This window comes from Phyllostomus discolor, chromosome 3, assembly GCF_004126475.2.
Source record: "Phyllostomus discolor isolate MPI-MPIP mPhyDis1 chromosome 3, mPhyDis1.pri.v3, whole genome shotgun sequence".
Lineage (NCBI taxonomy): Eukaryota > Metazoa > Chordata > Mammalia > Chiroptera > Phyllostomidae > Phyllostomus > Phyllostomus discolor.
The window spans coordinates 168,864,374-168,878,692 of NC_040905.2; the positions used below are offsets into that span (position 1 = coordinate 168,864,374).

General features: G+C 37.3%; 1 protein-coding gene across 1 annotated transcript in view; it reads right to left on the bottom strand.

The window, feature by feature from the left end:
- The window catches only part of CEMIP2 (cell migration inducing hyaluronidase 2), a 74,748-nt gene that overhangs the window by 19,064 nt on the left and 41,365 nt on the right, over positions 1-14,319 (bottom strand). The window contains 6 exon segments of the mRNA XM_036021740.1: positions 1,113-1,321; positions 4,607-4,822; positions 6,095-6,272; positions 8,522-8,677; positions 9,486-9,521; positions 10,624-10,755. Coding sequence (XP_035877633.1) covers positions 1,113-1,321; positions 4,607-4,822; positions 6,095-6,272; positions 8,522-8,677; positions 9,486-9,521; positions 10,624-10,755 — 927 coding nt within the window.

Consider the following 14,319-nt stretch of genomic DNA (forward strand, 5'->3'; position numbering starts at 1 on the left):
TTCAAAAGCGTACCCTCTTTCCTGTCTAGTTTCACCTTTTGTTGTTTCCCCCAACACACCCTATGCTCCCACCACACTGCATCCATCAGTCCCTGAACAGAACTAGCCCTCCCCCAGCTCTGTTGCTTTTATAAAAAGACAGATCACTCAGTATCACTTTCTCAGCACAGCCTGGCCCAACTCCCTTAGGCAGAAATAGTTGCTTTACCCTTTGTCCATTAAAAAAAATTGTATTGGTTTATCAATTTTCTCCAGTTTTTTTGTACCTGTATACTGTGAGCTCCTAGAGGACAAGTACTTTTCTCACTCGTCATTTTCTGGCACACAGTAAACACTTAAATAAATTAATGGAAACATTGAGCCTTTGATTGTAAGTGATATTTGGCAGACAACTGAGAAATCAAGAAGGGATATAAAATGCTTTCAGGCAGGAGTGGTAAATACCCAGCATTCATGCCACAAACCTCGCCCTCTTACCCACAACAGACATTACTAATCAATCACACCATTATCTCTTCTGTCAAATCTAAACTTGGCCTCAAAAAAAAAAATCCTTTTATTTCCTAGGTAATCAATTGCTCAGTTTGAATACCACATAAAACTTTTTCCCGTCCTTCTCCTGGCTGGTGTGGCTCAGTGGATTGAGTGCTGGCCTGCGAACCAAAGGGTCACATTTGATTCCTAGTCAGGGCACATGCCTGGGTTGCGGGCCAGGTCCCCTGTAGGGGGCACACAAGAGGCAACCATACAATGATATTTCTCTCCCTTTCTCCTTCCTTTCCCCCCCTCTCTAAAAATAAATAAATAAAAATCTTTTTAAAAAAGGCAAAACTTCCCATCCCAACTAAAGGGAATTAAAGTGTTCAGCAGACTATATTAGAACCTATTGGTAAATGGCTTTCTGTACACAGAAACTTGACCACAGTAAAAAAGAAATGCTTTTCAAAATGAAAAGATTCAATTTGTGTAATCTCTTAATCTCATCCACATAAAATACACAGCCTCCCTATGAGAGGAATGAAGCAGATGAAATCAGCATTGTTATTTATCATTTTTTCTCCACTAAATTCCTACTTGCTCAACTATTTGAAAAAAGAGTAATGGAAGCATACTTGTTGAAATTTATGAGGTATAGAAACACAGTCTTCGGCGCTGGCCCATTCCAGTGGATGGTATACCCCTTCTCCAGCATGATCACAGGCTGGTACTGTGGAAAGGCAGCCTTCTGGTTAATGCCCCGAAGCACCATCGGGTAGGATGGATACTCGTCTCGTGTGATGGTCATAGTCAGATTCTGAGTGCTCCATGTTTGCACATAGACCTTTAAGAAATGAATTAAGAATTAAGGGGAAGAGCATGAACAATTAAAGAGCTAAAAACATTTCCAGTACAAATGCAAGTGTCTCTACTTTCAAAAGAAAGATTTGGTGATCTGTGCCAGACTAAACAAGTAGTAGCCAACTTCATCATAAGCCACACTTACAATGAAGCCTGCTTAAACTGAAATGGTGAAAACAGACCATGCGCTCTGCTGGCCAAGACCGTCATCATCTCTTCCACCACAACGGGCCAGCTTATTCATCAGAATATAAAATCTCTGTGGCTTATGTAGCCTGTCAGAGAAATCCCTCAACTGAAGAATACACATACAAGAAATTAGTAAATTAATGTGAAAACTGATATCCTCTACTCAAATCTGAGAGACTTTCCTCTAAAACAAGAGAGGGAAAATGTAAATACTCTAGTTTTGGCTTTCAATTTTTCCATGACGTACATCAGCCCAAGAAGTCATTTTTTTACCCCTTCAAAAAACAAGGGAGGTTATAAAGCACTCTGCAAAAACTGGAAAAACATATTAAACTGAGACTTATTTGAAAGTCCTAATTTATTGCAGTGGCACTTGAGCCCCTTGTTGTGCCAAAACAAAGTCTTCCCCGAATACATCCTCCAAAGAACAAACCTCAGAACAATTTTCTAAAACAAATGAGTAACCTGTAACAGATTTCCCCAGAAGTATTAAAACATTTGCAGAATATTGTATTTAAGCCACAATATGCCTATTTTTCTCTTCCAGTCATTTCTACAATTTTTCCCAACTAATTCCTCAAATATACATCCTTTGAGACAGAAAACCTTCTTAACTCTCATTCACATTTGACTACTTCAATATACTCTTCCCTACTGATACCACTTAAAAATTTAAAATAAAAAGACAGAAAATATATATTTTGAGATTGTCTTTATTCAAATACCCACTTAATATATACTTGAATATATTACTTAAATAAATTTATATAACATAATTAAATATGTTTACATATACAATTAAATATAGTTTTATATAATAGGTATATAAATGTAGGATACACACACACACACAATGTATATCCTGCCACCTTTCAAATCCAACAAGGTTTTAAAGCAGCACATGTAACCTTAATTCTCCTTATGTTGCCACCTTTCTTCCTGAGCTCTTTTATCCCTTGGGCCATCAAGGAGCGGACATTCCATTAAAATAAACTTACAAATACCTAAATAATGCTTGTTCTGTCTTAAGGTTTGCTTCTATCTTTGGCCTAAAAATATACAGTATCATCCATTAGCTCAGTAACAAGAAACATCTGCAGATCTGAGCTACCAACCCAAATTCCAAATTTTCAGAAGAAGATATCTAACCCATGGTCCTGGCATTCCCAGAGCCCCCTGGGAAATATCTTCATCTTAAAAAAAAATAGAATTACTACCCTGGTTTGTAAGATAGAGGGATCAAGCTCACAATCTCAAACATATTATAAACCAAAGAGTTTAAAGACCCATTGGTAATCACTTTAAAATAGAAAGTTCTCATTGGTGAGCACACATCATTTTAAGCTAGACACATGAGTGCACCTTTAAATACACACAAATAGCAACAAATTTCAAAAAAACTGCAGCTACAAAAGGACTAAAACTTTGTTTTGTTATTTTAATTCTAGAATTTCTATCACTTCCTAGGTATTAATGAGTCAACTTAATTTTAGGAGACTATTATGATTAAGAATAAAATATACAGGAATGGGAAATCCCACAACAAAGAAGCTAATATTACATTTAAAAAAAAAACACAAAATCTCTCCAGTCTTTATCCTTATTAAGTCCTTTGTCTTGTCAATAGATAAAAATATTTTTAAAGTTCTTTCTTTTTTTACTTAAAAAATCATAACATTCTTTAGCAGTCATGATCCAGAAATCAGAGGAGCAATAAAGAATTCTGCTCCAAGAAGCTTCCACTATAAAAGGCATCGGTGGTTAAAAAACCAGAAGAGGCTCAAGAAGTTGAAATGCAGAAGCCCACGAATGCTACTTGACAGGCAAAGTAGCCAGAGCTTGGGAAAGGGGCTTCATCACAGACTAGTCCTTCCCCAAGAACCCTCTTTAAAAATAAGAGCATTTGGCAGCTAATAGTCAAGGAAGACTTCTTTCCTGCCTTTGGGACTATCAGAGGCCAATTCCCCTTGGAAGATCCCTTGCTGTTTGTTCCCTTAATTCTCCTGTCCATGCTCTAATTCTTCTTTTTCCTTTATCTTTTTTCTCCCTTGATGTACAACATTAAATCCTACCATTTAATTGTATAAAATATGGAAATAAAACTTTGCTCCCTTCAACATTCTGGGCAACTGGTACCCCTAATTGTAACCTCACCATCCATCCAAATATAACTATTAAAATCATTATTGCAACTTAGAGCTCTGTTCCCCAAATAATATTAATTGCAGCAAACACTTCACTATGTGCCAGGTTGCGGGCTAAACGTTTTACATAAAGCCATACTTTGTTTCTTCACAATAGCCTTGTATGAGAGGAACTAGTATTATCCTCATTGTGCATAGTCACAGAGCAGTTAATTAACTGCTCAACTCATATTTAAGGAAATAATAAGCCAAACCCAGAGACTGTGACTCAAGCATCTGTGCTCTTAACGTACTACCTTCCAAATGAGTCAATCCTCTCATACCAGGCATCCAATTAATAAATGCACAGTAGCTTAACATTTCCAAAGAGGTGTTTCCAATCTATACCATCTTGTTCATGTTTTTATATTAATAGATAGTATATCATAATATAATTCAAAGAATTGCTTTGGATTCCTCCTTGTCCACTCATTTCTGATTCCCAGCTTTCTCTGGGAACACCTCACTTCCCATATGATACTGATATTCTGCCCCAAAATTCAGATTCCCATATTTAATACAGATGACATTCCTGAAAGCAAAGAATAAAGCTCCCTCTCTGGGGGCAGAACTGTAACATGGTGAAACCCTGGCCTACGACTCCGGAAATGCAGGTTCTCACCCCAACTACATCCCAACCATGTTTAACCAAGGGCAAACCATCTCGCCTCTCCTGGACTCAAGATTTGACTTGTTGAACTGGTTTGGAGTCAGGGAGATTGAAATACAATTCTATGAGCTCATGGTTCCTATTGAATTTTTTCTTTTTTTTTTTTTCTAAAGAAAATCAGGCTTTGGAAAGTATCGATCATGCTGAAGAGCTGAGGAGCACCCGTGGCAGAAGCAGTGACGTCAGGAGCCTAAAAGGAACCAGGCGTCCTGAGGCATTGGCCTACCTGGGCATAGCTTCCACTGCAGACCACTGCGTTCCACTCGGTAACATTTACACAGCTAGGATGGCGGATCAGGTAGTTGTCAATTCTTCCCACGTAAGCGTCCTTGTATCCTGTCACGGAGCCATCAATGTCATGGAATATGGAGTTCTTGTCACCATCCAGCTCACAATCTTCAAACCAGGGGCCAGGCTTTCCAAAGAAGACATTCAGAGAGACCTGATGGCAGTGAGAAACAAGGACATCTCAAAATGAGGGCTGCTGCAGTCTCAGTCAGCATCCCCTGCAAGGATACTGCTGCATGTGCATTCTAACTGCTGTCAGATTAAAGCAGTGCGGAGTCTCAGTTCATAGCTGTCAACTAAGGCACCGAGTCAATCAAAACTTTCCATTAAATATGACATGGTTGGGAGGAAAAAATTTCCAAAGCCTTGTGGAGTTCAATTAACAAAGGTTAAAGGTCATCTTCAGTGGTTTACCTTTCTTCTAATTAAAAACTATTACCTGCTCTCCAGACAAAAATGATCTGTAGTAAGAGAAATTAGAATGGTTGTGGGAAGAGAAATTAAGCAGTCATACATATTTGTTAAAAATTATAAACTTTACACTTTAGATCTGTGCATTTGTCTGTATCAAAGTATACCTCGATTAAATAAAAATGTAAGTTTAACTCCCAAGCTAGTTAATCATTTTATTTCTCTCCAAGTGCTTTAGTTACTTATTCATGTAACTCTCCCCTCTCACTAAAAAAAATAGCTATAGTCCCAAATTAAAACACAGTCTAAACACTGCCTTAGTGTGAATAATAAAGTATTTAGAACAGGACTGGATATATCATAAGCATTTAATAAATGTTAGCTATTAAAATTCCATGAAGTTCCTTTCCTACCAGCTTCCATGGTCTTACTCACAGAAGTTCTGCACAGAGTGTAGCATATAATGACATTCAATATTTCCCCAATGACAAGCACAAGGGACAGGAGCCAAGCATAGGTCACCCTCTGCCAGAAGCGAGTAAGGCCCTTCACCATAAACAATGTGTTTCACACCAGCCACTATCCCTCTCCTTTCCCAACCTCTTATCCTGTAGTTTCCCAGAGGGAGAGACCCAGACAAGTAACGCTCCATGCAGATCCCAAATCTCTTCATGGATCAGTTCACTGAATTTCCCAAAACTGTGTCCTAGTTTCTTATGAAACTCTACAATCCTTTTCCCCATGTTATCACTTTAGGTCATTTTTCTTTTTAAGTTGTTACCTAATTGTTAAAAAATACCCTAGGTCACATGGAACTTCCATTCTCACCTTGAATTCAATGGGACATAGTGAAATTACGAGTTTCTTTGGCACATATTATATGTCTCCCTTCCCCGGGCCAGTCATAAAGACTTGGTATGAACCCTTTGTCTCTGTCTCTGTCTTTGGGAACGTGCCACCCCTCCTTCTCCCACCGCATTCACCCACCATGAAGGAACTGTAAGGACATACTTACATGTGGACCGAACTTCACAAGGGAGATGTTATTTCTGGGGGTTATCTGCCAGGTGTTCTTCATGAGGAAGCCGATAGCACTGGTATGTCTATCTGAAGTTGGCACATATTTTTTGAATGTGCACCTGGTGAGATGAATGGGCCCGTCATAAATCTGAAAGCCTCTAATCGGGAAGGTCCTGTTGAAATACAAAGTTTTGTTTAATGCACATGGGTCCATTCCCTGAATAGCGCTTCACTTACATTATTATCTGTTTTATGCATACTGTTGAATACTCTGTATCTGCAAAACACAATTCTAGAACACAGTGGTAACCAACACAAGATACCTAATCAACTGAAATATACACTGTGGAGGGAAGAGCAAATAAACAGGAAAACAAAGGATAACGACAGGTAAGTGCCATGGAGACAGTTAAAACACAGTAATACATTAGGGGAGGAGAGATGCTATTTTGGAGAGAATGGAGGGCTCTCTGAAGAGGTGACTTTTGCTTCCTTGAATCAATAGTTGAGACCTTCTATTTGGTAATGCATATAACTTTAGTTTTGGTTCCAAAACCTCTAACATGAGAACAAAAGATGAATCTGTGCTTAAACTGAGAGAAGCGCCTTTCAAGCCACTAAAAGATAGTAATAAGGTAAAATGATACAGTCAAAAGTACACAAGTATAATTCCTGAAGGCTTACTATGGCTAGCTAGATTTAGAGATTAGTTTTATCCATTTTCTTCCTTTCTGTCCAAATACAAACACTTTAATCATATATTATTAACCAGAATTAACGTATAAAACCTGTAATATTCTGTATCCCTTAGGTTTCTCCCCTATTAATTATTTGATGGAGTCACACATGATTCCTATAGCAACTAATTAGTTTACAAATTGGCAGTGTCTTACAATATATGCTAGAAAAAAATATCAAATTGCCTGGCTGAAAAAAAACTATGCATCTTCATGTACTTCTAAGGATCTATCCCAAAATAGTTCTCTTTCACAGAAAAAGTTGTACAGACACAGTCAAATAAAACTGGATCAATTCACCAACTGGAATCTGTTTCTGGAAAATTCTCCTTAGCGAGGAACCAATAAGCACTTTGTAGTAAAACTGGAGGCCAAGGCAAAATAAAAAGAATGAAATTGAATTGGCTGCCATCACATTGCAGCCCATCCCCCAACCAATACAGTTATTTCTTCTTTAATCTACACTGTAGAAGAGGCAACTAGCTATAGCCCAGATGTGAAAAGCACAAAAGTGAGGCCAAAGTAACAGGGTTTAAATCCCACCTCAGCTACTTTTATTAAGTTATTCATAAGGTAGATGATGGCAATACCCACCTCACTGAGCTCTGTGAGGATTAAGTGAGTAATAAAGTATCTAGAACAGGGCTGGATACATCATAAGCATTTAATAAATGTTAGCTATTAAAATTCCATGAAGTTCCTTTCCTACCAGCTTCCATGGTCTTACTCACAGAAGTTCTGCACAGAGTGCAGCATATAATGACATTCAATATTTCCCCAATGACAAGCACAAGGGACAGGGGCCAAGCATAGGTCACCCTCTGCCAGAAGAGAGTAAGGCCCTTCCACCAACCCCAATGCCCCCAAAGCTACAGTCTCCTTGCCTCATCCCCCTGACCCACCCTAGCCCAATGTCCATATAACAGGGAATTGATGCTTCATGAATTCTGAGATTAGTTCTGAGACATGGTCTTTAGAACACTGGTTTTTCTCCACCTGGTTTTCTCACCAGTAAAATGAGGACAACTATAAACCGTGTCTCGAGAACTGAGGATGGATTAATTAGTTAATAGTTCCCTAAAAGCTCTGAAAAATCTTTCTAGTGCTAAGTGCTATTTTAATGACTCTTGATTATTTTGACAGAAAACATGCCAAAAGTCTACAACCGTGTCCCCTCCAACATCTGAAACACTGTTAATTTACAGCCGTGGTTAGGCTTTGAGTCAGCTTTGGCAACTGTCACCCCTTATTTTCTAGGACTCTTTTCAATAGGTAATTTCCTTTTTCCAGTGGCTATTTCTGAAAACCAACATCACAAATTAGGGAAAGCTGACCTAATATCATAGTTTATGGTTTGGCAACTTTCTATGGCTCAAGAAAGAAATTAAAAAAAAAAAGTCACCAGTTTATATAAAGTCTTATGTAAGGAATGAAAAAAAAAGACAGACAGGTTCCTTTGTTATAAAATTATTAATGAAATCTATAAAGTGTTTAATAGTTAATGCTCTGGAATTCCAAAGGATAACAGAAATAGTAACAGCAATAATAACAGTTGTAATAGTAATAAGGTGGGATAAGCATCACAATGGAACCAAATCATCCAGAATTATTACAGAAACTTCCATAAGGATTAGGTTTTCATTTATTATTTAAATTTAACTCTCCACTGGTAAAGCAATGCTTACCTATTCCTGGGTAATGTCCGAGGCTTCTGGTCTATTCCACCCTTGCCTGAATACTTGTTCTGACCACCCAGAAAGCCGTAATTCCTGCTCTCCCCAACAAAGAGAGATTCAGATACCTCCTGGCTAGAACCTTCGTCACTTGGGAAACTTCCATCACTGTTAAAATAAGAATAATCACTAACCACACAGCTCTAGGAAATTTATTTCAATCGTCCAATAAAGGCAAGCTATAACTCAAACAGCTAAAAACTCTCGAAGCAGCCCATAGCTTTTACAAATATATATTACTGAGTTATCAGAAAGTGCTTCTAAACTGTGAAAATGTTGCCTTTTCTAAATTAATACAAATTAATTGTATTGTAAATTAGTGGTTTACAAATTGATTTAAACAAATGAAATTTAATTTAGCAGCAACAACTACTTTAGTCTCAAGCAACAGTATTGCAAATGAGGACAATAAACTCACCCTGAATACAACAATTAGATGGCAAGCATGTTTAACATGTCAATAAGAATAACTTACCAGGTGAATAATATATAACACAAAAAAATCAGTTCTTAAAGACCACTGAGAAATTTGACCAACTTCTAAGAAAGAAAATATGTAATGTGCTCCCAACATTTATTTCCTTCCTCTTTATTCCCACACTTTTTTAGATCTTTAATGCAATGCTCTCATGTTTTCTTCTAAGAGAACAAACACAATGGGCCTATCCTTCTGTGGGATTCCAGCTCAATTTACCTACTCCTTCAGTGTGAATTCAATTCTCATTAAAAACGTACTTTTGGCCCTCTAGCAGTACCAGGAAGAGGGTGCTCTTTTGTGTGTGTGTGTGTGTGTGTGTGTGTGTGCACTAATAAATGGTCTAACATTCCAGTGTGTTAGCCAAAAAGAAAAAAAAAATTTAAATTAAGGGTCATGTTACCTACAGCTTTAAAATCAGAGAAGGATAAAAATACAAACCTGGCAAAGGTGAGTCCTATTCCATTATCTGCAAATCTGTGAGGAAAAAAAAGATGGGGGACATTTCAATTTACCACATCATGTAAGAGGAGGTATTCTCTCAATATTTAATTGTCACAAAATCCAGGAGGTTCCAATGTTTACTCTCCATGACCACAAAAATAAGTTTCACTTCCCAGTGACTAAAAGCACAGACTGCACAGTGAAGGCACCTGGTCCAAATCTCAGCTCTGCCAATTACCAGCTATGTGACCTTGGGCACATTACTCAACCTGACTCTCCCTCAGTTTTCTCACCCATAAGTTAAAATAACAATTTAAACTTCCTCATAGGATACTTAAGAGCATTACTCATACTAATTAATTTCAACCATTTAGAAAAATACCTGGCACATAGTAAGCAGTATGTATTAGCTGGCATTATTATTTTTATAATTAGTTTTAAAAACAATCATGGTAGTCTCTTCAAAACACTTCAACATTAATACCCAAGCTATTTCTACTGATTTAATATAATATCAATTTTTTGCATGATAAATGGCAGAGATGATGATAAAATGCCAAGAAGCTAATGTCATTGCCTGCCCTGCAAAAGTTTTTCTAGACTATTGAATACCAAATCGTAGCTCAATATACATCAGACTCGTAAAATTATATAAATGGAAAAAAATGAGATGCTTGCTTCCTAGAGTCATGGTAAGACGTAAGTCAACACACTTAGTAAGGTGGAACTGACAACTTTTGTTTGGAATGGCAGTATGAGAGCATCAAAAAAACTTTGCATTTCCAAGAGAAATGAAAAAAAAATCCAGGTAGTTACAAAATCTTCATTGAGTTCTCTGACATAGACCCTGCTTGTTATATAAAGTTAAATTCCCAGTTTCTGTTCCATCTCATCAAAAACCTTTCATGCCACCAGACAAGTTCAGTTCCAGTAAAAGCAGTTGAAGGAGACGATTCCAAGCGTTTGCAGTCTGTTACCACTAGCACACTCCCTCAGAGCTTGTCCTGTCTATTAGCAATAATAACACTGTTTTAGAAACCACCACTGTGCTTTCAGTCAACTGGGTTTTCAAAGCAGGCGTAAGAACATAAATACATCAGTGTCATCAGATAATAACTCGGTACAGAATACCCACGCTGAATTCCGAACGAGGATGTCTCCCCCTCTGACCCAAGCTCCATGGTCATTGTTTTTAAAAGCAATGAGCCTGTCAATCACAGCAGTAACACGTGGCTTTTCAGGATCACCATCCTCATGAGGCCTAAACCTTGGTGTTGAAAAAAAAAGGACTGTTTTAAAAAGCAATGAAAAGGTAGTGGACATCAGCTATTTACAATTGTAAGCTTAAGTGTCAAAAAGACTTAAACTTGACCAAAACTAAAAAAGAAAGCCTCTTAACATACAACTTCATCATTTGTATTTCAAATAATAGGAAAATAATTACACTTATTAACATAAATTTATGTAAATATGAAAATGTCCTTCAGATCTTCTGAGTTATTTGTTATTCAACTTATATAATAAAATGGACACTAGACACTGTAGAACATTCTAAACACACATTTAAAACAAAAAACAAAAAATAAAAATCCTCAGACTAGAAAAACTGGCATACTTTAGCATTCTTAAGCTCTATGATACTAACATAAATTTACTAAATTAATTAATCATATATTTTAACATACATATATTTGAACTCAAAAGTATTGGACTTGTGTACTGGTGAAATATCTTAAATATAGAGATAAACTGGGTTTGATAGCTTAAAAAGGCCCAAATTTAAAATATTGTTTTTAATTGACATATTAATTATAAAGACTACATTTTACTTTTCCTTCTAAAACACTTAACAAGACCTTAAGGTCAAAAAAAATTGTGTCAAAACTGTCCCCTATAACAACTCAAATAACACCATAAGGCCACCTATTTTTTAGAAAACCACTTCTATCTTAATCTTACAAAGCAGCGGGGGAGGGAGGGTGGGGGAGCAGGCAGACAGAAGACAACTAGATAGTTTTTCAAAAAACCAATTCAGCACATCAAGCTTTTCATACAATCAAGAAACATCATTTGTGCAAACGCTACTCCCAGTAACTGGCAGACAGTAGGTGCTCACTAAATGTGTATGACAGGAGAAGAAGCTATGCACAGAGAACAGCAAGTCCAAAGGCCCATAGGCATGAATGAGCTCAACACACTCAGGGAACAAGCAATCTGGCTGGAGACTAAGAAGCAAAGGGGAAGAGGACAGAAAGCTGGGCATGCACCAGGCAATGATGGAGTTCTTTATTCTGAATGCCACAGAGGAAGCAGGGAATAGAATGGTGGTTGCCAGGGACTGGGTGAGGAGGAAATGGGAAGGGAACGGTCGAAAAGCATAAAGTTTTAGTTATGCAAGATAAATAAACTCTAGACATCTACCATACAGTACAGTGCTTATAGCTAAAAATACTGTATTGCATACTTAAAATGTACTAAGGGAGTAATACTATAAGTGTTCTTGCAACAAAAAAAACCTTTTACTTTAGGAAATAATAAAGGAGGTTGGAGGAAACTTGGGGAGGTGAGAGAGAGGTCTACAGCCTCGGTAGGTAATGATTTCATGGTGTGTATGTATGCCCACACTCAGCGAGTTGTACATACATTAAATATACACAACTTTTTTCCATGTAAACCACACCTCAATAAAGTAGGTGAATATAGAAAGATATATATGGTAGACAGAAGTGATGAAAAGCCATCAGAAATATGGACTCAGATAAGCGATATGACCAGACTTCATTTTTTTTTTTAAGAAAGTGGTCACTAGCTGCTACTTGGTGAAAAAACTGTAGAGAACAGACCTTAAAGAGGCCAGTCTGGAAAGCATTATCTCCACCCTTCGATTGTGCATATGACCCTTACACTAAACAGCTCTAACCTAAGGGAGGAAAAGCCTGACTCTGCACCACCACCCACTCTTCTGGCATTGTAGTTGCTGCCAAAGAGCTCTGCAGTCATTAGATAATATCAAGCAGATGAACGAGTTCTGGAAAGAAAACTATACACAATGTTATAAAAGAAAGCCAAAAAAAAGTACCAATAAAATATCTGATTCTCTGCTGTAGCTATCTCATTTTTTCTGAAATTCGTATCTATATAAATCAATAGTTGACCACTTGCTTGGCTGCCCTTTCTTCTCATCCTCTCCCCCACTTGGTGGGCAAAAGTAGTCAACTTCCCAATTTCTCATCATCCTCATTTCTGGGCTTTCACTATCCTTCCCAACCTTCTCCCTTAATTGTCCTTAGCCTTAAATGTACTTGTTGGTTCTCATGCTTTTTCACTTTAAGAGGAAATTTCCCAATCTCAAACTAAGAATTTTCTTGAGTTAAAATTTCCCATCTTTGGATTCCTGTAATTTCACATCTACAGATACAAGGAAAGGCTCATCGATTAACTATTGAGTCAACTTCCTCTGTGATGAATAGACTGAGTATCTTCCAGATCCCATGAGCCTGATGTTGAATTCACTGGCTGGCCTATTACTCACTTGTGTTAGAGTTTTATCATTTTTACTCATGTCTGGGCCGTGTCGATGCATGTGGGCATATTCTGTTTACTAGCTGAAACAAATTAAATGGATATACCAGCTGCCAAATGTCTTGTTACTCTCATCTATAATCAGTTCTTTTCAATAACCACTTCCAATCAGAGTCTAATTTCTCACCAAGATGTATGCATTTATAACTGGTAAAAGAAATCATGGAGAGCAGAGAAAAATTACCATTATCATAATATCATATACATATACCCCATAAAAAACTTCTTGGGCCATTAAGGATAAATTATTTTATTGTCAAGTCTAATTAAAATATCAATAGATTATGCAATACATTTCCTTATCCATACACACACACATAATTTTTTAAGGCAGGCAAGAGAGTCAATTTTATTGTGTTTAGGATTTCTCTATTAATATTAACTTACCAATATACATACAAGTTATAATGAACTCTTTCCAACTAAAAAAGTAGCAGCAACCATCTAGCAAAGACTTTTTTTCTGTCAAATAATATACTCTTCTTGATTCATAATTTGCCATCATCTCTAGGCTTCATTTTCATCTTAAGTTTATCTCCTCTAGTTTTCAATTTCATATCTTGTTCAGCTATAAGGTGTACAGTAACTTGTATTTTAATTAATAATGCCCATGGTTTTGCAGCAACTCAAGTGCTGTCTAATAATTCCTTTAAAATATTTCAGGCTCAGCTGGACATTTAAGATATCCTGATGAGTAATTTTACTAAGTATACTTGCCCCAGTTTACTCCTGACCTCATGCTTCATGACCATGTCACCAGGATCCTGCCTCACACCTAAATCGCCTCACTAACCTACAGTGTGGCCCCTAACAATCAGTGTGGCGCCCATCTGTGATGTCTTTCAACAGACCCGAGCACCCTCTCAACATCTTAAGTTTGGTCAACGGACTTGAAGTATGAAAAAATAACATCTACGCCGTTCTTACTGAATATGACTTTAAGTTGCCATCTTTTTTTCAGAAAACTGTATTTCCACTGGAGACATTTTATTTATTTTGGCTCTCATGTAGCATGTAAAAGAATCTGGTTGAAAGGCTGACCCATATCCCGACCGCATTCTGTGGTCATAAAGCAGAGTAACAGAGCCGAGCTATGAAGTGAATCTACACTACAAATGAATGACTAAACCAGCACTAGCTTGATTAGCAACTTTGAGAACTTTCTCTTTGAAACAGACTTCATGCAATGTTCCATTCTGACCGCTTACAATAAATGCTGTGTGCCTTGGTTTTCAGGGATGACACAAAA